The following is a 25,633-nucleotide window of genomic DNA, read 5'->3' on the forward strand; positions in this document are numbered from 1 at the left end:
TAAATGTTATTAATTAATCTCAATTTAAGATGAATTCATTTCTCAGATGTATCTCTATTTAGTTCTCTTTAAACATACTTAAACAGAATTATCTCCATTGTATAAAGTAGTTCCAATGGCAGTCTTTGATTTTTGTCATCACACTGCCATGCAGAGTTTATTGGGGTTTTGTTTAATGGTTGTAATCTTGTATTTAAAATGTTCTGTATGTTTTAAATAGGGCTTTTGTGTCCCTGTCAGCGAATTGCACTCGTTGTTAGCATCCCAGGAGATGTCTGTCATTTAAATGGCAGTAGTAATGAGGTGCCTATGGCATTTGGCTTGTTGTGGATATTTTGTCTTCATCTTTTCAATTTCTATTTCATCTTCTCAGATACGAAAATAATTTACTACTTATTTTTCTCTGCTGGGTTCCATCCCCTAAAATGTCTTTACTTTTATCTGATCCCACCAGAGAACTTCCTCCTTCATTTTACTGGGGTTTATGGGACTGTATGGGCAGCAGCAGAGTAATTGTCACTGTGCTTTCTGTTCACGTGTCACTAATAGCTGAGAATCATAACTGCAGAAGAATCTCCTGAATGTCGTTCTCTGTTTAATAAAAGCTGGGTAGATTTGGATAATTTCAGCAAATCTAGCGGGATTCTTCTCAGAATTGACTGGAATTACAGATCTGTGTGCACAGATGATACTGTTTCACTTAGGTATTTGTTTTAAGTGCCCTTGTTTTGCAGAAGAACTGTATGTTAGAGTGCATGTTCTACAGAGATCAAAGAAGGTTCTAAACAATAGAGCAGAATTATTTTTGAAGCTGTAAATGCGCCTTTCTTGTGCACATAGCATAAACATTGCATGTTTCCTTGATTTGCTTCATTGTGATCATTGCTGGTGTAGGCTGAAGTTCGGCCCGCTTACCAGCCAGTCATGCTGCTTCTCTATGTTTGGGCAGTGGTGGTGTTTTGCTAAAAGACCCTGCTGAATTTTCAGACCTGAAATAAAGGTGGGTTGTTTTTGTTTTTTCCGCCTTTCTTTTTGGTTCCCAGATTGTTACAGACATGTGTTGCTGTGGACAACTTTTTCAGGAGAATCACTCACTGAATTTGACGTTATTTCCTCTAATTTATTTTTTTCCAGCCTTCCTTGCCATGCGAGTTGTATCATTCAGCCCTTTATGTAACCTGCACCTGCCCCATCCATGCATTCAGCTGTCAGAATTAGACATGCTACGCAAGCAAGGGTGTCAAATACACTGCTGTGGAGTACCCAGCTTTCTCATACACATAGCTTGCAATGGATGACTGTTTCGATCACAGATAGAGATGCCCTCACATCTGTAATGCCGTTTTGTGGAGAATAAGCATGAGCTACATGTCAAATGGATTCAATGCAGACAGGATTAAGTAAAAAGCAAATTCATACTTGCACTACTACATGATAGTAGAATGACTGAAAGCAGCCAAGAAAGGCTTTTTGTAATGATTTTGAGAACTGCTTGTTGTAACTTGAAGTTAAGTATCTGTGATTCAGTCCTTCAGCTTGCTCCAATTACAAAAGAAGGGAAAAAAAAAAAAAAAAAAGAAGAAAAGGAAACTCTCCTTGAGTAGTTTCTCCTCAGTCCTCCTGGAAAAAATCATGGAACTGCTTCACCTGTTCCCATGATGCTTATGTCTAAAAACTGTTTTCAGAGGCCGAATCACAAGACACTGCAGCAGAAGAGGGCCTAACAGATGCCATACAGGAATTTTTTCTTACGGATAAAGATAGGGCACAGACTTCCTGGTAGGTAGCCCTGGGAATGTAGTCAAGTGGATTTTGGCTTCACTTGGTTATAATCCGCTTTGTGCCTTTGTTGATGCTGCCTCAGCCATGCACTACTGCCACCTTGTCTCCTTGTCATCCAGGCACTTGTTGTCATAAGACGAGCTCAGCAGGAAAGTAAAGAGAGGCCACAGTATCATCTGGAATGCCTTGGCAAGATTTGGCCTGTCATTTCAAGTATGTTTTTTCTTTTTCTGTGGATAGGAAATGAGCTCACAACTCCATGCTGCTTCATATGTAGGGATCATTATTTTTAGAGCAGCAGCAGATCTGAGCCTCTGCATGTAATCCTCTTTCTATTCCTTCAGATGGAGTGGCATGAGACATCAAGGTCTGCAGGAATATCTTGGAGCTCAGAGTTGTTGCTGTTGAGTGTAACTTGAGTCTGGAAGTGGGGCACCTCAGAGCTCTGAGTGACAATTAGAAGCTCAGAGTCTGATAGCATTTGGTGTGGCAAGAGCAAGGGTCGCAAGAGGCTTCTCTTAGCTGTGGCTGGTGTGCCACTGGGCTTGGACTGTACTGTTTGTGTTAGAAACAGCAGTAATTGCTTGTTTTCTGCAGCCAGCATCTATGTACAGAGGAGATCATGGTACATATAAAGGTTATCAGGGTCCATTCTGAGAAATTGCAGCTGAACTGAGTCTCTTTAGTGCTGCCAGTGAGGAGGTTTGTGTAGGGTGTCATCCTTCAGCTATAGATAGCAAACTCAAGCTCCTTACAGAGAAACCTCTTACCAGTCACTTTCCACAAATGGTGCGTGTACCTAAAGGTACTTAGTGAAAATCCTTGAGAGGTATTTAATGCAAAAGCAGTTAGTCTCTCTGGTGCATTTGAGAAACGCACACACATCGCTAGCAGGAAGGAGTGCAGGGCAGCTGCAGCTCAGCTCTTGGGCCAGTTACTGATTTTGTCTAGCCAGGCTCTGCCACCCCAAGAGCTTGCCAAGATGTGTGACATGGGGGGGCTCGACAACCTGATTGCCAACACGGCCTACCTGCAGGCCAGGAAGAGTGGAGAGGGAGACACCAAGGAGATGCAGAAGAGACGCAAGAGCCTCTCACTGCCCAAGATTGATCAATGTGGAGAGGTTAGGCAGTCCATTACTGCTGACTACGAGAGCATCTGTGAACAGCAGCCCATTGGCAAGAGATTCTTCAGAGACTTCTTAGAGACAGTTCCAGAATATTTGGTGGCTAGGGATTTCTTGGATGAGGTGTCAAACTGGGAGTTGGCAGAGGACAACATCAAGAGCAGTACCATGGAGAACATTATCACCAACTTTCTTAAGACAGGCTCCAAAAATTATTTGTCTTTCATGAGCTCTGACTTAGTCAGCAAATGCCAGGCAGCCGCTCAGAAAGACTATGAGAATGTTGTACAGCTGGCTAGAGAGGAAACCAAACTCTTCCTTCAAGGCAAGCCCTTCCAGGACTTCCAGACTAGCCCCTTCTACGACAAATTCCTCCAATGGAAAGTTTTTGAGAAGCAGCCAGTAACTGATAAATACTTCTATGAGTTCCGAGTGCTGGGCAAAGGTGGCTTTGGAGAGGTAAGAGCTGTACCTTTACAAAAGTGGGTCATCTCTCCCCTGTTGAGATCAGCAGGTGGGTTTGAATGTTGAACTTGGTAATGAATTTAAACACATTCTGAAGTTTTGCAGAACTTTAGCCTCCAGGTTGTTAATTTCTCAGAAATTCACTTTGTATCTCCTCTCATATTGACTCCAGAAGCCTGTTATTGAAGAACTGCCCTAAAAATTTTGTGTTCTGCATGCGTACTAGTAAAGATACAGGCTTCTATACAAAAGCTGGCGTGACTGTCTGTACAGTTAATTGTTAGTTTTTTCCTTGGCACTATTTTGGCCTGTGCTAATTCATATTCTTCCAGATAATTCTTACATACAGTTTAAGGAATAGCACAGGTCAAGTTCTGTTTCCAAAAAAAGATATGAATAAGATTATAATCTTTTTTCTGAGAAGGAAGAGGTGCAAACTGTATTTGCTGCTTATTATGATGATCAGGGAATGGATCCTTCTTTATTTTAATGAATCATACAGTTCTATTGTCGGAGTCCTCAGGATCTTCCCACAGTTGTATACTAGTTCAGAATAGAACAGATTGTATCCTTGCTTTTTCGTTGCTTTTTCTGCTATTATGCTCAGCCATGCAAGGTACCATCAGTGTCTGCTGCTGGGCATCTGTGATTCCTCAGTTCCTGCCTATTACTGCTCTTGATATTCTAACCAGTATGTGTAACGCTGCTTCTTTACTTTCCCATCTGCATCTCACTTCTAGGTTTGTGCCATTCAGGTGAAAAATACTGGCAAGATGTATGCCTGCAAAAAACTAGATAAGAAAAGGTTGAAAAAGAAAAGTGGAGAGAAGATGGCACTACTGGAGAAAGAAATCCTGGAGAAGGTCAACAGCCCTTTCATAGTCACGTTAGCTTATGCCTATGAGAGCAAAACTCATCTGTGTCTTGTCATGAGCCTCATGAATGGAGGTGATCTGAAATATCACATCTACAATGTAGGACAAAGGGGTTTAGAATTGAACAGGGTCATTTATTACTCAGCTCAGATCACCTGTGGGATTCTGCATCTTCATTCCATGAAGATCATTTACCGGGACATGAAACCGGAAAACGTCCTCCTGGATGATAACGGAAACTGCAGACTGTCTGATCTTGGATTGGCAGTGCAAGTCAAAGAGGGAAAATCCATCACTCAGAGGGTGAGTAGGAATTCATTGAACATGGGCAGTGGGAAAGGAAGCTGTTCTATTTCTAATGCGTTGAGTCCAAGACTTAATTCCCCAGGATTTGTTGCTTGCTAAAGACCTTACGTGGTCATTTCATTCTAAGAGACAGGTGGTAAGAAGATTTGGTTAATTATGTCTCTGGACGCTATATGTAGTAAAGCAACTTCTCTTACACAAAAACAGAAGAATCAGGTTCCGTCTGTTGTTTCTTTTAAGATCAGCACTTGAACCATTTGTTTTAGAGATGCTAACACAGCTTAAGTAATAGTGCATGGTCTGGGATTTAACCAATGACTAGTTTGCTTAGTGCAAATCAGTTAGAGAGATGAATCCCATTCTCAGTTTTTGTTCCTAAAGGATTCTGAGATCTCAGATTTCTCCTGAGTGGTGGTACTGATGGCGTTGTGGGTGTTTGTGGTGCTGCACAATAAGCAATTATGAATCCTCCCCCTAGAAATTCATTCCTGAAAAAATCAGCAGACTCAATGGGAGTTTGAAAATGTGCGTGCCTGTGTGTATGTGTAGGAAGACAGAGGGAGATAACAAACTGGGTTTTACTGAGTGTATTTCTGTGCAGCACCTCAGCTGTGCCTGTGGTCATCCCAGTCCCAATTTGTAACAGTATCATGAGGTTTACAAAGAAAAGATGTAATCCTGAAATGTAAAAATTGTTTTTATCCTGAAGTGTCCTGAACTTAAAGATGTATATAATGAGCCAAGTACAGTAGGAATGTGAAGAAATGGAAGCAACGTTATGAACTGCAGTAATTATACTTCCCACGTCTTTAAAATGCTGTAAAAATTGAGTAGCATGGAGAGGACTTGCTGGTAAAATTTTCCATCGTGTTTAAGGTACACACATCCTTTTGTGTTATCACTTCATACAGCAATTTGTACTTGGAAGGACAGGTTTTCTTTTGACCATTAAAAAATGTTATGATTATTTTTAGTTCTTGCTAGCAAATAATACAGATGAATGTTTTAAATGGGAGATTTTAAAACGAGGCTGCATAGTTTTAGATATGAAAATGCAGTTTCAGTGATAGCAAGGACAGATTTTCAAGTAGAAATTATGTGCAGTGGTAACGTTTTGTTTGTGAAGATGGCCTTTTGATCAGAGCCCAGAGTGTTCTTGATTCTGAACCTTACTATGCTTTGCGAATTACAGTTGCATACATTTGTTACGATGAAAATCTGTTTTTGTCCAGGGGCAGTGTTTACTACTTGGAAATGTGTGGGCTTTGGTAAAGGAAGAAAAAAAATGTTTTCAGAAATACATGACCTCTTGTACTTATTACAGTACAATCTCACAAGCAGCAGTGGGCGAGATAGTTGTGTCTCATTGCCTTCCATGACAGAGTTATGAAAGTCAGGTTGTTCTGTTGGTGGTCACTGGTTTTAGTAGCAGCGTTCACCATTACATGGGCACTAAATCAGAGTATGAACTGCAGCAGATATACTCTGTGACTGCAGTGTGTCAGAAGGAATTTCAGCTTTGTTTTTGTTGAGAACATGAAATATGAGAGAGATTATAATGATTTTTTTTTTCTCATTTTGTGTTGTAATTAGGAGGAAGTTAAAGTTACTGCTGCAAAATATGAGCTGGTCATTAGTAATATTTATAGCAGCATTGAACACAGGAAGCTCTAAAACACTTTTACAAGATTTGGTGTATGTAAGAAAGTAAGAATGGTGCTGTTAAATTAATTTGGTTACTAATTGCAGTTACATTCTGGCCTAACATGGGGGCAGTTCTTATCTCCTAGGAAGCTTTTGAGTAGTTCTTTAAAAGCCTTATGAGAATCTATTTGTATAGACACCTTTGGTTCCGAGGCAAATTTATTAATATAATCAATTGCACCGTTTTATGGACACAGCTTTATAAAGGCAGATAAGCTAAAGCAGAATATCTGCCTGTTCCTCCCAGGCAAATGTGTTTTGTGCCCCAGGTACTGACTGCAGTGCCAAACACCAGAAGGCAGATTCCATATTCTGGGTGACAGTTTGTAGATAAGCAAAGTAAAATGGAAGACTTCATATCTTCTGTATATCATCAGGAGCTAAGTAAATGTTCATTTGATTTAGTTTTCTTCTTGATTACTCTAAAAATGGGCTAATGGCCTATATTCTTTCTAGAGTGCCTTCAGTATTTGTTTTAATAAAATTCTTTAAATGATACATTAGCCAGGTGCACTTAGTTGAGTAAAAACCTTGTGTGCAATCTTTATAATCTGTTTGAAGATATAAATGAGAAAACAGTTTCAGTAACTGTATTTTCCTGTATCTTCCTGCCTGAATAGTCTGCTCTTCTACAAATTGAGTTTGGAAAAAATAAAAGTCAGATCATTTAAATACTTTTCTAAATCAAATCAGCAAAAAGGGGAGATTTTGTCCATACATTTTTGTGTACTTGAAGTCAGCTGGGGTTTTATGAAGATTTGAGCACCTCTGCTCTATTGAGTCAAGTGTACTTGCCCGCAATTGACTAGATTTTCAAGGCGGCATTGCAGAGTGCCCTGAAATGCATTGATGATTGTCTGGTTTTAAATCAGATCACTTCTTCAGCGGTGTGCATTCAAAGTGGACACCTGATCCAAGACACCTTCTTGATAAACATTCAGCTCCATGTGACCAACTGTACCTCAGCTGTTAAGAAAATACCTCTTAATAATTCATAAATAGTGAAACTCAGTAGCAGTTTTCTGCTGTCTTTGCCTTTTTTCATAGTTATTTGCTACATATTACGAAGTAAAAGGATGTGAATAATTTCATTGATCCTTATGCAGGATTGAGTAGTATGTAATACATGAACTTACTTGAGCATTTTCTTTATTCCATTCAAGATTTTACAAAATACAATATTTCCATGTACTCTAAAAATCCAGTGTACTTCTCATTAGTGTGGAAGCCATTAAAAGATAAATTAGCTTCACCTTCAAATCATAAAAATTCCTACCATCTCGTGTACAATACATACCGTCCATGTATGAGATGGAGGATCCATAAATCCCCTTTGTAAATCTTGTTAGGTGATTAGATTAGCATGGGGCACCAGTGATAGGCTTGTTAATGAGTTCCTGTTTTAGACATTTTCAAGTTTTCCGTGGCAATTTCAGTGAAACTGTAATGTTTCTGCATTGTTTATCAGCCAAAGATTATATTCTTAGCACATGGGAAGGTTCCATGAATTTTAGGTCAAGTCTTCTAATAGTTTAATGTGTGATTATGCTACAGAAAAACTACTTTGTAGGTCATTATTTAAAGCTTAACTTAATTGAAGTAGCTGCTCCGGTATCCTTTATGTATTGTCACAAAACATACTCCATTTGGGAGATACCTATACAAACTGTCTGTAACTCTAGTACATTAAATTACCCTACTTTAAGAAGCAGAAGTTTTTAAAGAGTTTATTGGATACCCAGCCCTAGGTTTTCCCCTCTCTTCTCAGGTATGTGCACATACCTAAGCTCTCCATATAGAAATGTGTATATGCTCACTTAGTCAGGCAGAGCTGTTACTGACAGCCCTGGAATCATAAACTATTTGTCTGAGTTGATAAAATTATTCAGGCCATTAGGAAATATCAACATGACTTTCCATACAAGTGTGCCTGCAACATCTGTTCTGATGTCTTGATGATATCATGTATAAAGCTGGATTGTGAGATAAAATTACTCCCTTTTTATATGTTGATATTCTTTTTCTTAAGTTGAAATAGGCTACAAAGAGAAACTGAGAGCCTTCAAAGTTGGCTTTTACCTAAGCAAGGTGTTTTTGTCTAGCTGTGTACTTATTTGACTACCATATGTGGGTTGTCAGTGCAAATGCACTTATTGAGGTTTTGTTGAATCTGGTCTGAGAAACTGTAATGTTCATAGGGTGGATATCACAATGATTTTTTTTCATTATGAGCAAAAGAGTTTCTTTAAGAGCTTGCTAAATGCTTATGGCTGATTTGGAACTAATTCTTTTTGCATAAGATGGCAGTGTGGAGTCTCCATGTCTTATACCAAGTTTCTCTGTTTGAACAGTGTGACTGAGCGTGCTTTTTCTGGAGGTCTGTTCAAGTTTTTCGCATTATACGTCTTGTAATTGATGTGTGTCGGAGTCAAATGCTCCTGCCCTTATCCAAAGGATTAGCAGTATTTGATTTCCTGAGAATGTGAGAAAAGAGCAAGCATTTTCTTCTAATACCTTCATGTGTGCTGCATGTCAGTTAAGAAGTTCTGTGGAGAAGGTGCGTGTGAGCCAGGGAGGCTGAATACAGGAAAAGAATATCAGCATAAAATAAAACAAGATAAAAATATTTCTATAATATTCATAAAAATGCACTTGTATCAGCAGAGGTTTTGGGCTCCTTGGTCTTCCTGTGCTATGTTTTATATATTTGAAGGACATGATAATATTTTTATAGTAAAAACATGTTTTGGTTAAATTCTTACTCAAAATGTCCTTTTGCCCTCCTGTATGTTTGTTTATTGTAAGATTCTATTTCTTAGGAAAACAAAAGGAAATCTATTTAGATGTTCCTGAAACTCGCAGCTTCATTTCAGGGCAGTTGAGAAATGGAGAGAAGGGTTCAGAGCTGGAAGATGAGAAATAACGAAGCGTTTTTGCAGCTGCCCTCTGATCATGGTCACATTTACGTCCTTATTAGATAAAGTTCCATAAAAAAATTCTTCCTTCGAGCTTTCAAAAAATGGCAGCTCTTCATTTGCTTGGAATTAACAACCGTTGCTGTGATCTTACAGTTTCAGAACCACCACATACCTGATGTAATTTGATGTGTCACAAGTGCGACTGATTATATTTAACTGGAGGGGCTTTGCTCTTAAGAATTTTGATAATCACAGTTACGAAGTGCATTACCATGATGAAAACTGCTGCTTTTTTTTTTTTCTCCTGAAACACACACTTTACAGAATGGAATCTTACTGCTGTGGCTGCCATCGGCACTTGAGAATGAAGGGAACAAAAATGATTTTGTGAGAACTTTCTGCATCCTGCAGTTTTGGAGGGGGCAGAAAGTACATTGGAGTGACAAGAATGCAGTGTTTCCCAAGCTGTCAGGTATATCCCAACAGGATAGTTTTCCTGTACCAGGTGTGCCACCTGCCTGACATAGCTTCTCTTTCTTTTTGTAACACAGCATCCAGGCACTTTGCATGACTTTGATCATCTTTCTTCATTGGTTTCGTCTCATGGTTAATAAATACTGCAGTATGTTCCATGAAAAAGCAAGGGACGAGATTCCTTGTGAAGTTTCTAAAGCTGGTAGAAAGCTTAAACTGTTGGAAGATGAGAATGCTGTGTAAGTGCTAAGTACTACTGTTTAATTTTAGCCAGTTCTTTCCAGAATGATCTCTTTGATTAAATCATCTAATGGTGATTTATTTTAGTCAGTAATGTGCGTTTTGTTGGGTAAGAAATGCAGCGTTTGGCTGATGATGTTTATCTTTCAGCTGTTCCTTTGACAGCTCTGACCACGAGCAGTGTAGCAGGAGCTGTAACGTAGGTTGCAGGGATGTCGTGCTTCTGCTCATAGTGGGCCATGTGCACAATTGCACGTACTGCAAGTAGTGTTCCAGTTAACAAACATGGAATGACATGACTCTGTTCTTGACCTGACTTGGCTGTATGGGCCAAATCTTCCTGGACTCATCTGTAGGGGTGGTTGAAGTCCTGTGGATGTCAGTGGCAGCAGCCATGCAGGGGTTGCTGTCATTTGTGTTTCTTAACCTGGAGGCTGTGCTAGCTGGGGTGCTGCTACCTGTGCCTTGCAGTGCTGTTCTTCCGTGGTGCAGGTGCCGAGCATAACGTTTCTCTTTGATGTCCTCTCTTTGAGAAAGCCACCTATGCCTTGTGCTGCATGAACATTAATTAGAAAGAGCTTCATAAAATATATACGGAGCTAAGTGGATGGAATGTTTCTCATTTTATTATTTTTTATATAATATTCAATAATCATTTTAAAAATAAAAGCATACCTATCTCTGAAATGCAGCAATTTTTGCACATTATAGATGGGAAATATTCACAAGAAATTGAAAGAGAAACAGAACATTAGAAGGAAAACTGTGTCACAGGAATAGTACAGATCCCTAGTACTGGTTGTATACTAATTGTGTAGTTAGGGGGGCAGTACCAGATGTTTTGCCTGTCCCATATGCTCAATCCCTATAATGTCTGACTACTTCACTATCTGTAAAAGCGTGTGTTTTCTGGCAGTTCACAAGATAGGTACGTTAGGGTTTGGCAGTGGGATCTGAGGCAAAGATCATGATGTACCTGTGGTCACACAGGGAGCCACTGGGGAGATGCTCTTGAGTCCAGAGATCCAGTTGGTGTCAGTGAGCAGCTGTCCTTCTCAAGCCGTTATCCCTTTCGTTTTCGTTTTCATCAGCTGAACTGAAGAATACACTGTCATTGCATCTACTTTCTCCTGCTGTGTTTGAGCACAGGAAAGCCTGTCACAAGGCTTTCTCTTTTACTTGTGCGACTTATGGTGATGACATCAATGGTCACTGTCATACAAGCTCAAATTAATGAGAAATGGCCGTGGACTTTTTGTACAAATTCAGTTAGCGACTTTGATCCCAGAGAGAAATTTTGTTTCCTTTTTTCCTACTACATAGCAGAAATTGGGTTTTGTCCCATTTTGGTTTTAACTGTATGGATTTTGTTAAGACAGACAAGATTTCCCAGCTAAAATTATGTCCCTCTGAGAAAATGAAAGAAAAACCTTCAAAGTTGAATTTAATGTGAGCCTTTGGGATTCACAGCCATCGTTATTCTTTTCCTGGTTCTCTCAACAGAGTGCTTTGTGTTCTTCTGAACCAGCAGCCCATCGGTTTGTCTGAAAGTCAATGGAGTCTTTCCCATTGCTAAGCATTAACAGTATGTTGAGGTCTTTGCTCAGCGAGACTTTTCAGAGGTGCAGTTCGTGCTAATTAGATCAGATTTAATGTTCTTATAGAAGTTAGTTGCCTAGACATTTGGTCAGCTGGCTCGTGTGACAAGAAAGCATGGAGGAACTCTGTGCCTAATTCTCCTCACAGTGACTCTGGGGGGAGAAAGGAACATTGCAAAGTGAATGGCAGAAGAATATCAGTTGTTCTCTGCATCTCAGGCCCATTAAGTTATGTGAAGAGAAGAGTTTTCTGTGGTGAGTCGCTTCGTTCCTGCAGGGTGTGTTCAGGCAGTGCTGATGGAGCAGAGGAACAGCTGGAGGAGAGAACAAAGCTGTCAGGCACCCCTTGGAGGAAGGATGGACTGAGCCCCAGGAAACAGCTGATAGAGCTAAACTCAGCTTGTTTTTTTTCCTCTGTTCAACAGTTCTTGTGCCATGGCAAACAAAGGACAGTCATTCTGATTTGCTATACTGTTTGCTTTGTGATATCAATTGAGTTTGTTTTGCAGAGATCTGTGGGAAAAGCTAGAGGGATCTAAATCCCATTTCTCCCCATTTGCCTGTTTCCGTGATAATGAAAACTCTAGACAGCTCTCTTTCTTTCTTCGCTGTATTTTTAAGAAGCTGGGATAACGATGTTGTTCAGAATACTTTTCCTTCTTGGGACAGTAAGCTGAATGGGATGTAGGGGCAGAAGCTGCACTGTGCACCACGTTCTGCTGGCAGCCCAAGTACCCTCAGCTGTCCTGGGAACCCAGCGCACTTAGTGCTTCTCAGGATCTCATCTTGTGTTGTTCATAGACTATAATTATGTGGCCTTTTAAAAATTTATACAGAATCACATTTCACTAAAGATACAAGGTATCGTTTCAGATGACTCATTTCAGCTGCATGCTGAAAGCAATAATTCCACCTAATGTAATGTCTGTGCTAATGTATCTAAGGACAACACTTGGTCATTATGTTTTAAATGATTATTGAAAACTTGCCTTTTGGGTTGTTTTCAAGGCAGGAGAATTGAGGGAAGTGGATCGTTTAATCCTTGTCAAAAACAAGTACATTAAAATGTATTTAACAGAACAATAATATTTTTTGTATTTCAGACAGTGTATGCGAATAAAGCATTCTGCTTATCATAACAAAAGATAGTGTTAGGTGGAGAGTAAGCAAAAAATGGCCAGCGTTGCATTGACTGAACTTGGAAAAGCTGTGTGTGTTTGCAGGGGCATATGATTCCGCCTTCTATGGGATGTTATCAAATGCTTTAGCTCCTAGTGAGGGTTGTACAGTTTTACAGCACCATTCACTAGGCTGACAATGTGCTCCTTACATACCTGCCTAAATAAACCTTTCCTGAGTCATTGAGGCTGTCCTTCGTGCTGCCACAGGATCTCTTTTCCTTGTAATATAAGAGTTTTGACATGTTCCTAGTAATGATACTGCAGGGATGTGAGGTTGTATTTTCCTTCCAGTGCCTTCTACTCCTTAAAGATACAAGTAAGTCTTCATTCAGAAGGTTTCTTTTCTTTCAGCTCCAAGGGTTGAAAAAGTTCTGTGTTACTTGTTCTGCATTTAAATACTTAAAGTTTTATCAACCTTCTTCCCAAATGAAATAATTTGTCAAAGCTCTGCATTTTGAGCTTGGGGTGAAGGACTAAAATTTAAGCTTTTTTTCTTCCTTTTTTTTTCTTTCATATTACTTATATATATAATGTATATAAGTTGAGATACGTAGTTCTTCCCACTTAAAAATCACTGTTCAGTACCTGTGAAATGTGTCTGTTTCCAGTGGGTTTTCTTTAGGTTTTCTTTTTCTTTCTTTTTGTGTGTTTGTTTTGTTGTTTTTGTTTGTTTGTTTTTAGGGGTCATCATATTATATTAGATTGCTATTTCTCAGCCTATTCCTTTGCTAGCAATCCTAGAACTAGCAATAATCTTCAGGGTGGAGAGAGATTTATTTTAAATTTAGGTTCAAGCTGTGCTAAATGTTCATCAGAAAAACAGCTCACCTGCAATAGCTGGGCATACCAGAGGAACAACATGTATTTCATGCTTTCTCTCAGATGGAGTTGGATCAGTTCTGTAACAGCTCAGAAGATTTCAGTGATACCAAATTTAGAATGTTGTAAATTCAGTTTTTATTCACACTCTTAACCCATCCACCATCTCAAAGGAAAGCTTTTGTTGATACATCTCTGTTTTCTATTAAGATGTTCTCATGTGGTATTTTAGTCTGTGATCACATCAAATCACAGTGTTCTTTATAGTGTGACTTACTGAAGGCTATATGTGGAAGACGCATATGGAAGAGAGCAATCTTGGCACCTTTTTCTTCTGAAAAGCCAACTGGGAAAGAAAGGAAGAGACCGTCTGGGAGGTAGCTCTGCTGAGACACCTTGTTGGCCGCAGATACTGTGATCTATCAGTTGTTCAAGGCATTAGTGCCCTAAAACCAGTTCATCTCAGGAAAGCTAAGAACATTTATTGCTTCCCAGAACAAGAAGCAAAAATATTCCAGAAGCGTAATCAGTGTCTGTGTTCCCTAATGCACTATGAGCTGTCTCTGTCCTTCTGTACCAACATTTCCCAACTCTTCTCAGCCTTTCCACTCCCTTCCAGCTTTCTTGATCCTTGGCCAGATGGGCCAGAGTTCTGCAGGCCATATTGGAGCGCTTCTTCTTTCTGTGTGGCAAAGTAATTGCACATAAAAATTGAATGTTGTCAGGATATCTCTCAGTATTAACTTAGATGAATCCAATGCAAACAGTATAAATTATGTGAGGAATGATTTGGGCTGCTGTAATGGCTCCATTGAACTTCTGTGGTTTTACTGAGGGAGATAACAGTTCACTTTTAACCCTTCCTTTTGCTTTCAACCTTGCTGATATTTTTGTTTTTTCTCATTTCACTTCTATGCGTCGATCAAATTAAGGACTTTGCTTTATATCTCTAAAAAAACTAACTTCCTGCAGACATTACTTACTGTAGCAAATATGCCATCATATGAACTGGCGTGAGCTGAGGTTCATAGTGAGACATGACTCGTAAACTGAAATTCATCTCTTGGGCTATTATTCTTTTCGCAAACATATTTTGCTCGGATGAACTATAGTTTTAGTTACACCTTTTTCACTCTATTTTGCTTCAGAGTGAATCTTTGTCACTGACTGTTCTGGTGGTAGTAATGGTGACCATCTTGAATACACCCAGGGGGATTTTACACGAGCGTTGTATTTTCATTTCAAATGGTGATAAAGTTCAAATGACATAGTTATCAGTGTTAGCTGAATCTGGTAAATACATGAAATAGGGTCTAGAATTAGATGTGGTAGAGTCAGTTGAGAAAATGCTTTGACTGAAATTTCATATCCTGAGTGATGTAACAGTGCATCAGAAACTGTATAGAGAAGTTCACCTCCCCATCCATCCAGGTAGAACTGCTTACCAGAGGGGCAGCAAGAGCTGTTTTGAATACTGTGGACTCTGTCCCCCAGCTGGGGATGTGCCAGGCATACGACTGGTAGAAAGCAGATGAATTCCCCTCTCAAAGAGTGGTCACCACTTCTTTTGGAGGCTTGATTAGTCCTTTCCTTTATTCAGAGAGCTTTTCCCAGTCAAGCACTATGAACTAGTTTTTCACCTAAATGTAAGTAATGTACTAATTACAATTATCTTTGGTTTACTTTCATACAATGGTTTTAAGAGTTTTTCTTGGCCCTTGATGGTCATAGTTCCTTGCAGAAGACAGCAGGGAATGTGACTGATAACTTCCCACCACAGCTCGGCTGCCAGCTCCAGGAGAATGTTCTCATGGCAACAATCCTCTTGTTGGAGCTGAGTTGTAACCACTGAACAGGGAGGGGGCAGAAGATTGCCTGATTTTTTTTTGGTCCTTTTTCAGTCTTTTCAAAATGATTACTAGTTGTGTTTGCAAGACAAAGCCAGAAGTGTTCTTCAGCAGGAAAAACGCTAAGATGAAAGAAGTCAGATAAAGATTAATTTTAAAAGAAACCCCTTTATGCAAAAATTATGTAGACGTTTCACCTTTGAAGAATGCATTTAAAAGATTTTCTGTGGGCTAAGATGTTTAAGGACAGAAATAGTCCATGTGCTAAAACACAGTTGTTCCTCAGTTTACAGATACAAAACCAACTTAGCATTTGTGTTACTAATATTTTTAAAACTATATTTAATTCTTTGAATGTCATTACTCACATTGTGTAATAAATCTGTCTGTATGTTTGCTGTAGGCTGGGACAAATGGTTATATGGCTCCAGAAATCCTGAAGGAAGAAAGTTACAGCTATCCTGTGGACTGGTTTGCTATGGGATGTAGCATCTATGAGATGATTGCTGGGCGAACACCATTCAAGAATTTCAAAGAAAAGGTTGATAAGGATGAGGTTAAACGAAGAACTCTGGAAGATGAGGTGAAATTTGAACATGCCAACTTTACAGAGGAAACAAAAGATATTTGCCGACTGTTTTTGGCTAAGAAACCAGAGAATCGTTTAGGAAGCAGGTATGCCTTATTTCTCACATTCAGAAAAAAAGCTGTATTAATGCCACAAATAATAATAGTAATAACATTTTACATAAGATTAGCTTAGACCTACCCTTTCTACAGAGTACAGAGTTTTCTCCTTCATTTCCATGAAGAGAGGTGGAAGTTTTTGAAGATAAAATGGAAATAAAGAATGTTGTTGCAATACTGTAATTGTCCATCTCCACCCCAGACTGCTCACAGGAGTTCTTTTATTGGTATTTTATGGGATCAGACTCTGCAGCTCTGGGAGATGGGAGTTGCCCATTTCTCTTGCATCTCCTTTCCTAAAAGCAGACGGTATTTAAGTAGACACGTGAATCTGTGCTAATGTAGACTGAATGCAGGGTTTCTGGCTTTATCACTTACAGGAATTATGTGGGCAGAAATCCAGATCTGCAGTACAGATTTTCTGCCCTGCAGATGCCTAACTTACAGGGCTACGTCATTGCCTTCTTGCTGAAGAGACTATTCTTTTTACTCAATTGCTTTAAAAAAGTCTTGTAGAGGTTCCTGGTTTTTCTGACTCATTCCAGGAACAAATGAGAGAAGAATATTGGGCACACATTTGTGTGAAACAGTGGATTTGGGGACTTCATTGGTGGCACTGAGTTGATGAATAGCGATGGATTTGTCCCTGACTTAGCAGTTTGGTCAAGTCTGATTCAACAAGTCTGAAGCAAAAGCAGCAACAAATTATTCACTTAAGTAAACTCATTTCCTTAGCCAAACTACAGTTATTCTGCCTGGTTGCTGTTGCATTAATTCTGAGCAGTATCAGAAATGTACAGGGATAAAAAATTGCACTGCCTATTACAATACAGTTACTGAGATGTGTTGTAAAAGTGTTCATATATACCATGTCTGGTCATGACAGAATAAAAGCATTTATGTATGTCTTAAATAGGGAGATACTATTCAGGACAGCTCATCCTTATGTAAAGATTAGCACTGTAATTCTAATAAGGACAATAAGACCTTGGGTTATCTACATAAGTGCCTGTTGCATAAGTTAAAGCTGCTCAAGGACAGCTTTAATTTGTACACCTGACCTTTTGAAATACCTCACTTTTTTATTGAAGACTTAATGCCATTGGTTAACTGAGGAAATAAAGTAACCAGTTTTAGGGGATTGACATCCCTGTAGCCCGCGTTTTCCTGCATGTACAGCGATTTTCTTTTTTTTTTGTGGAGGAATACAAAACTGACAGAGTTTAGATGAGCTCATTTGTTCTTTCTTCTAAGTTACATAAACATGCAGTTCACAGAGGAAGAGCTCAAATTCATCTGCAGCTAGTTGGAAGATGCCTCAGTTGGTTCCAGTAGGTGGCGTTCCTGTAGCTTTATGTTTTTAAACTTTTTACGTTTCTAGTGGTGACAGAAAATACATCAGGAAGAAAAACACCACAGTAATCCATACTGGAGCCTTCCCCAGCATTTACTGCTTTTTGGTTTATGTCACAGAAACGAGGAGCAAAATAAAGTGAAATTTTTGTGAGTACGTCTTTGTCTAATAGGATTGGTGGCACTATTAGCTCTCTAGTGTCACAGGGCACTAATTAATCTGAGCAGCAGCTCTAATGCCCTACAGGCTAACAGCAAATGTAAATAAATCACATCAAGCTCGAGAGCTGTACAAGTACATGGCATTATCACTAGCTAGTTAATCTAGAAGATGATTTTACAAGATTATGCATATGCAGAGTCTTAATCTACATTTTAATAATTATCTTCATATAGCTCGTTTGGGTTGAAAATGTTGTTATTTCATTGGGCAGGATACCAGGATGGCAGCATCTATCATTCTTCAGGCTGTATCTTGTCACTGTGGTCATGGTGGAGTACTGCTCTTAGTGGTTGGCGGTGACTTTCTCAGACAAACCAGGCAGCAGAAGCACAGAAATCTGGTTTTCTAAGGGAGCTGAAAAAGGCAGCTGGCGTTTTCATCTCAGCTGTGCCTCATTACAACCAAGGCAGGCCAGAAGCATGGCAGGGAGGCTTATTAGGAAATGGCAGTAGAGGCAAGCCAGAGAAGCTGTTCTGTAAACATATTGTAAGGTCTTAAAGATTTTCTGTGGTTGTGCAGATCTGCTACTTTTGTATGGTGCTTCTTTACATCTACAGTGATAAAAAGACTAAGATTTGCTTGAGCACTTAAACATTTTTTGCTAAGTATTTTTGTAAGAAAATGGAGAAAGACAATAGGAACAATAGCAATGACCATTTGCTGAAATTCAGAAAAAAGTACATTCATTTACGTTATCATTTTCAAGACCCACGAATAAAAAACAACTACTACAAAACAACAACATAGCCATGAAAAAAGTGTAGCGATCTCCCCTGCTTCTCTTTTCACAGTAATTCTAAATACAAACTTTGTATGGCCTGGTGCTAGAGTTACATTATGGGCAATGTGCAAATCTAACGCTGTGGTCATGGATCATGCTTTAATGACCGTACAGTTGAGGCTCAGATTATTCTTAGACTCATAGCAAGCTTGTAGGATATGCTACAGTGAAAGAATTCACTGTTTCTGTTACATCAAATGTCATCCCTGAGTTACTCTTTTTAAAGTGTACCTAAATATATTGTATTTACAGTGTCTGGATTTTATTCCTGGTTCTAAAGATACTTTTAGAAAACTGTGTTTTTGACAGAAGTGCACATACTCTTGCTGATGCCATAATTTATGAGTCCTTTTGCTCTTGTACTTGTAAGAGTAGTTCAGTTAACTGACTTGCTAGAGCTACTTAACTGGGCTTTGCAGAATTTTTTTAATGTAAATGCATAGTTGCTTTAAATTAACAGAACAAATGCCATTTGTCAGTTTCCTCCTCAGACTGTTTTACATCCGTCGGTCCCTAGATGTATTAAACCAGACCACCCCAGTCTGGAATTTACTAGATATTCTTATCCTTTTAAGTCAACCACTTGACTTTTTGTTGTTGAGCAGTCAGTCCAATACTTACTATCTCCACCCTACAATCTCTTCAGTTCTGGTGTATCTTTGGCTATGTGTATCTCAGTGTACTGCCAGAAGCAGCGCTGCTGCTCTTGTGTGGTACCTTGCCCAGACTAATTTACCTTGAGAGGTAAGAAATTAATAATGGGATCGGGCTGTTTTTGGCTGCTTAGCTGTGCTTACACTGTTCAATGCAACGCTGAATATGCTTGAGCTGTGTGTGACTGTATCTGCTGGAGAGCAAAATACTGCAGTAATTAACAATCTTTTGCTTTGTTGCAGAAATGAAGATGACGACCCAAGAAAGCACAGCTTCTTCAAAACAATAAATTTTCACAGGCTAGAGGCAAACCTCATTGACCCTCCATTTGTGCCAGATCCATCAGTTGTCTATGCCAAAGATGTTGCAGACATTGCTGATTTCTCTGAAATACGAGGGATTGAGTTTGATGACAAAGACAAGAAGTTCTTCAAAAAATTTGCGACGGGTGCTGTCCCTATACCTTGGCAGGAAGAAATCATTGAAACTGGACTGTTTGAAGAACTGAATGATCCTAACAGGGTAGATTCTGGTGGATATGCAAATGGAGGTGAAGCTAAGTCAGGAGTTTGTTTGTTGTTGTAAATATCAGATTGTTACTGAAAAGATTAGTAACAACCTCAGAAACTTTCCGTATTCTGACACTGCTTCAGAAATGCAGCACATCTGATTAAGAAGAACTAATCGGTGTAATATGGCATTGACAGGAAATGTAGATGACAAACTGTACCAACCATATTATTTTCCTTTGTCCTAGCAAAGGAGATAATTATTTTGTTTTACTGGAGACTTAATCAAGAAGAAGGGCCATATTTCTCTAAGGATCTTAGAATGATAGAAATCCTGAAATACAAAAAGCAATCATAGAGTGAAGAGGCATCTCCTTTGGATGACTCTCCACTGACTCTACCATTTTGACTACAATAATTTATTGTCTTTCTGTCTATTTTCTTTTTATTTCTACTAATCTTTCCTCTTTGTTCTACAGTTTTCAGGACTTTTTAATTTTCAGGTAATGATAGATAATGGAGCTCAAATACTATGTCAAATCTGGATGCTTATTGGTTTACCAGTCAGTCTTGTTTTCCTAATTTCTGTTAGATTTTTGGTTGGTTTGATTGTCATTCAATGTAAAAGAAGGCTTTAAGGGTGGCTACAGAATGGGACCTGCAGGATCAAATTCTTTTAAAGCTGATTTTAACAGAATGAAGAGAAGAATGCACCAATTTAATTGTATAAAGCATTTATTAAGCATATTATGTATTTATAGCTGAATATCCATTCTTTTTGACAATCAATTTCAATCTTTTATCAGGTCTCCTGGTAATATTTCTGTATTTTGCTGATAAATTAAACTACAACTAGACTAAAGCAATTTGTAACTGGCTCTTTACAAGAAATATATTTTCATATAAAACAGATATTAATTCAGTCACAAATATAGAATATATATATGCAAGTTGATACCTTCATCTTCAGCCATTCATTGATTCTTATGCAAATTTTGAGGCATTTTTTATTTTTAATTTTATGTCACTCTACATAGAATTGATAGAAAGCATTGAAATGAATACTTGCTAATGTTGAAGTCTATTACTTGTGAGTCACATCTGATTGTTTTCTTCAGTAAGAAGTTAATAGGTGGTAGTTTTTTTTCTAACAACTTCTAAATTTGATTATGTATGTTGTTTACTGTCATCTGTCTAGCTATAGTTTCCATTGACTAAGGTGGAAATAGAAACTATTTGAGTCACAGAGGTTGCTGATACTTCTTTCTATTTTTCATAGAGCAAACGTCCTCCTCAGTTCAGCTGTTTATTTTGTGTAGACTCTGAGCCTGTTCAGAAAGAGCAGTAATAATAGATAAGCTGTCTTCTATAATTATTTGTGTTGTGCAAACATAGCTTTATTGATTATTAATAATCTAATACCTCATTCCAAATGGTGCAATAATAAAAAAAAATCTTTAGTATTAAATATTTTAAGTGCTTTAGTCACAGCTAAGTAATGTGTTGGAAATACGTTGTGTTGTTCTTCATTTTCTGTAGAGAGGATTAAGCTGAAAAATAATTGTTCTTTTCTTTCCTTTTAAATTTGCTTTTCCACCGTTTTGTGTTTTTCAAATGAAAGAAAGAAAAAAATCATGACAAAGGGTGTTATTTAGCACTAGTGGATAATTCTGTTCAGAGATTGTTGTGAATCTGTAATTGTCTGCCTTTGGAAAGGAGACTTTCTGCCAAATGGTGTAAAAGGATATAAACTGAATTCTGACGTGGGGTTTTAATTGGGAAGGATGATCCTGAAAGGTTGTGATAATCGGAGGTTGAGAGGAAAGATAGCTGTGTGGATCTGTCAGGGTGATATTAAGCTAAAATATTTCTTAGTTCAAGAAACTCAGGCAGAAATGTTCATTACGTATACATTTCAACAACAGCAGTGCTATTACAGCTGGGAGAGGCCTAATGGTGCCAGTGGCATAAAGCATCAAGCTTTTGTCCTGAACTGCATTACATCTCACAGCCGTACAGATGCCACTTCGCAGCTTCTCTAAGGCCATAAACCAGCACTCTGATTTGGCCATAGTTTTTTCTAGCACATAAGTGACTTTTTTCAATATACAGATGTTCCCATACGGAGGGAAGTTACGTATAGAACCAGAATTTAATGTGATGTTAGTCATATATCCCCTGTGATGCCAGATGTTGCAAGACTGTGGTTTTCAAAATATATTGCAACACTGAGGTTTGTGAATTCAGGATATCATCTGTGCATAACATTTTGTTACCTAATTTTTGAACAATTGCAGTGTCAATAAATCCCAGCAACATCTTTATCAGTGAGATGCTATAATGTTAAGTGTTCCATGAATCACTGGAAGAAGCACATAAGTAGTTTGATAATGCACCATTTGGCATTGTATTGCAGAACAGAAAATGAGTTATTTTGTCATTATTGGTTTCCATTTTCTGCAGTTCTCTGTTTCAGTACATGGACAATTTGTATTTGCACTGTGAAGAAGTAGAACAGAACAAATGTTATAAATGTATTTCTATTAGCATTTTCAATGTATCTTTTAAAAATGAATTTCAGTTTCTTTTAAGGACCCATTGAAATGCATGATTCTTTGCTTCTTTCTGTTACTGTAAATTTCTTTGTTACACTTTCAGGAACACAGTTACTTTTAACATCTTGTTTCACCTTAACAAACCAAAGGCAGCAGTCCTGAAAGGTTTACACCTACGACCAACTGTCTTAGTGAAGCCAGTGAAACTACTTGTGTGAGTAAATTTAAATGTTTGTGCAGTTGTGCGAGATCAGGACCTAAGTCAGAAGAACCGACCAAGTCATTTTATAATAGAAGGGTAGATAGTTTACAATAGAAAATGGGGAATGAAGTTGTGGGAGGAGAATAATCTTGAGGTTGCGAGATACTTCTGGCAAAAGTAAATTATGTAATTTGAAATTGCTTTTTTCTTCAGGCTGTCTTTCTCCTCCTTTGCCAGCTTTATGGCACCATACTTGTCTGCCTCTTTTCCAGGCATATAAAATGCATTTCAAGTGTTAATCTAATCTGAAAAACTAAATTGTGAACTCTATTGGATTAAATGCCATCCCTCAGAGGCTACTGAGTACCCTGGTCACTCTGTAGTGACTTTTGTTACGGTGCTTTATAAGACAAATGGTGCTGTCTTTCCTGCCCTGTTTTACATACTACTGCTATTAGAAGTACTTGATAATTTTAGTTGAAGTAGGCTGAAATGGGAGGTTCATAATAGCTTGAAGTCTACTCTTATGAGAACATCATGTACATTACCCTGGTCAATGCTGAAGAAAGGCCACTAGCAAATAGAGAATGTAAAAGGAAACACTTTCCACTGTATCTCAAGTCTAAACTTTCTTTGCTGCCCTCCCAGGTATCAGTACTGCCACCAGTCTCACTGAGCCCAAAGAGACAAAATAAGTTTTAGTATTAACCTGATTAAGTCATTGTTCACTGAAGGGCAATGAAACTGGTGAAGGGTCTAGAGCACAAGTCTTACAGGAGGTGGCTGAAGGAACTGGTTTTGTTCAGTCTGGAGAAAAGGCTCAGGGGAGACTTTGCTGCTCTCTGTATAACACCCTGAAAGGAGGTGGCAGCAAGGTAGCCTTCTCCCAGGCAACAGCAGTAGCACAAGAGGTGCTGGCATTCACTTGTGCTAGTGGAAGTTTGGGTTGGATATTAGGAAAAAATATATTCTGAGAGAGAGTTGTGAGGCACTGGCACGGGCTGCCCAGGGAGGTGGTGGAGTCACTGTCCCTGCAGTTGCTCAAGAACCATGGAGATGTGGCACTGAGGGGTATGGTGGGGGCTGGTTGATGGTTGGACTCGTTGATCTTAGTGGTCTTTTCCAACCATAATGATTCTGTGGTTCTGTTCTATGAAGATTATTAGTGGCAGTAAAGCTTTGTGTACTCTGGCTCTGTACTTTTGGCTGTATTGTCACAAAGACTCAGCTAGTCAATAAAAGCTGCTTGTGTTGCAGCAAGTAGTTTACCTTTCTATTGCACTGTAAATGGACTTAGTGAGTGGAACCTGTGTGTAATTTCCAGGCTGTCTAGTAGCGTCAGGTCAGGCAACTTTACATAAAGTCTGTCAGTGTTATTTTGTAGAAATAAAATGCTTCTGGTCTCGTCTTGAGAACATTGTTGCATTCTTAACTTCTGGTATTATATGTAGCACTTTTCTCATCTGAATATCTAAGTCTGTGACTAAGATAAGGATGTTAATCTCATTTCCATAAATATGTATATTAATTTTATTCTAACTTAGTTATTTATAATCTTTTTGTCATCTGATTTTTAATATCTAAAGATTTAAATTGCTCTACTAAGTATCAGTTGTAAAATTTTATTTTAATTATATACGGTGTCTTTCTCTAAAATGGGATTTGGATTAAGAGTGAAGATCTCAGCAGCTATAGCTCGTAGCACAGCAGAACTGCTGGAGCTCTACTGCTTCAGTTTGTTTGTGTGGAGCTTTTTGTTTTGCTAAAAGAAAGCCCTATTTTTCTTCGCTTGACAAGCCATCAATTCTGAAATAAAAATATAAAAAAAAAACTGGCATTTTATGTTAGAGGACACATAACTTGTTATGGTTAAAGGTGATCATTTCATTTTAGAGAGCACATTTTGAATGTTGCATTTTGATAGCCTCAGGGAGCTTCATTAGACACATTAAAGAATGCATGGAGAGAAATTGAAAGCAAATTCAATTAACCATCAAGTTATTATTTTTTTTATAATTAGTCATTGCGTTATTACAGCAAGTGATTTCAAACCTCACTGGTGTCTCACTTAAAAAATAGGCAGCCTTACTGTTGCTTTGGGAAATTTCAGGTTTTTTTGTTCCCTGAAAGAGCATCTGGACACATTAGGGCTATTCCTCTCCCTCTGACATCTTTGGAGTAGCTAAAGTGGTTAATTCCTCCCTTTGCTGTTGCTCATGTGCTTGCACAATTGGTTCTAGTAGTTGTTCTAGCCTGTTTGTGGTCTTTGTGTATGCTTCTCAATGCCCGAGCTTTGTTAGCAGGCCAACTCCTTTCAAGTGTTTTGGTTTCTGATTCATGTACATTAACAGGGTGCTATTACAACATTTGGTACAATGGCTTATGAGGAATGAGAATTTTCATTTTTCTTCTCCACACAAATGTTGCTTCAAGCTAAACATAACTAATTAATTTTGACATGTTTTATCAGAGCTGTTCTTTGCCAGGCCTAAATGTTGGCCTATATGATTCATTCAAGTTGTTCTGACAGTTATATTGTACAGAATGGAAAGATACAGCATGGCTGAACTCACACTGTACATGTATCCTAATGATGGGAGTTCCTCATAGTGAATGTTCTGGTGATTCATGTTTTTATACAGAATGCCAAAGGGATGACTATGGATGTATCAGTTGTCATAACTTGCAGTTCACTAAACAATAGTGGAGTAACTGTTTAAAAAAGCAGCTATTGTACAGGAACATTTAGCTAGGTTTGCTTTGCAAGACTTCATGCAAGCATGGCATAGGATGTGCTAGACATGTCTCGTGACTTTTGAATTGCTGGGGTTGAAGTTTCATTGCAAGTAAGAACAGATTTGATGAGTGGTCCTGTCAGCGCACGTTCACACAGAAACGTGTGCTGTTCTGACTGGATGTTCACACATGCTGTTCTGACTGGATACCTTTTGAACAATTATGAAAGACAGTTATGAAAGCTTTCCTGTGATCTTCATAGAGCTATAATAAACTAAATTGTTCCAGTCTCCTGGACTTCTCAAGAGAAGGCAAAGCAGCGTGTAGCCATAGTGGTTGTTTCTGAGGGCTTAAGCTGCTTCTGATGCCATCAGGGTGCAGGCAGATGTAATATGCAAGGATATGAAGGTGGAGGAAAATAAGATGGGAAAAAAATGCCTGCTGCATTTGGTCAGTTCAGTCAAGCTGATAGGAATACTTGTCCGTATCTAATGGTCATGGAGCTGTAACTTGCTGTTTCTGTGATTAGAATAAAAACAGAGAGACAATGTGCTACAATACCAAATGAGGAGGCCCTAAAGCATTCCAGTTTGTGTAC

At 38.6% G+C, this 25,633-nt stretch overlaps 1 protein-coding gene across 1 annotated transcript; it reads left to right on the forward strand.

The window, feature by feature from the left end:
- The first annotated feature begins 176 nt into the window (after positions 1-176).
- On the forward strand, positions 177-23,312 carry GRK7 (G protein-coupled receptor kinase 7). The gene is made up of 4 exons (XM_015871490.2): positions 177-3,367; positions 4,114-4,551; positions 15,739-16,010; positions 19,276-23,312. The coding sequence occupies exons 1-4, from the start codon at positions 2,765-2,767 to the stop codon at positions 19,616-19,618; spliced, it is 1,656 nt and encodes a 551-aa protein (XP_015726976.1). The 5' UTR covers positions 177-2,764; the 3' UTR covers positions 19,619-23,312.
- Positions 23,313-25,633: the final 2,321 nt, after the last annotated feature.

The sequence above is a fragment of the Coturnix japonica genome, chromosome 9, assembly GCF_001577835.2.
Source record: "Coturnix japonica isolate 7356 chromosome 9, Coturnix japonica 2.1, whole genome shotgun sequence".
In the NCBI taxonomy this organism is placed as follows: Eukaryota; Metazoa; Chordata; class Aves; order Galliformes; family Phasianidae; genus Coturnix; species Coturnix japonica.

Coding starts and splice junctions, on each gene's coding strand:
- GRK7 (XM_015871490.2), top strand. CDS start 2,765: ATGTGTGACATGGGGGGGCTCGACAACCTGATTGCCAACACGGCCTAC. Junction 3,368..4,113: donor GCAAAGGTGGCTTTGGAGAG/GTAAGAGCTGTA, acceptor TCTCACTTCTAG/GTTTGTGCCATTCAGGTGAA. Junction 4,552..15,738: donor GAAAATCCATCACTCAGAGG/GTGAGTAGGAAT, acceptor TGTTTGCTGTAG/GCTGGGACAAATGGTTATAT.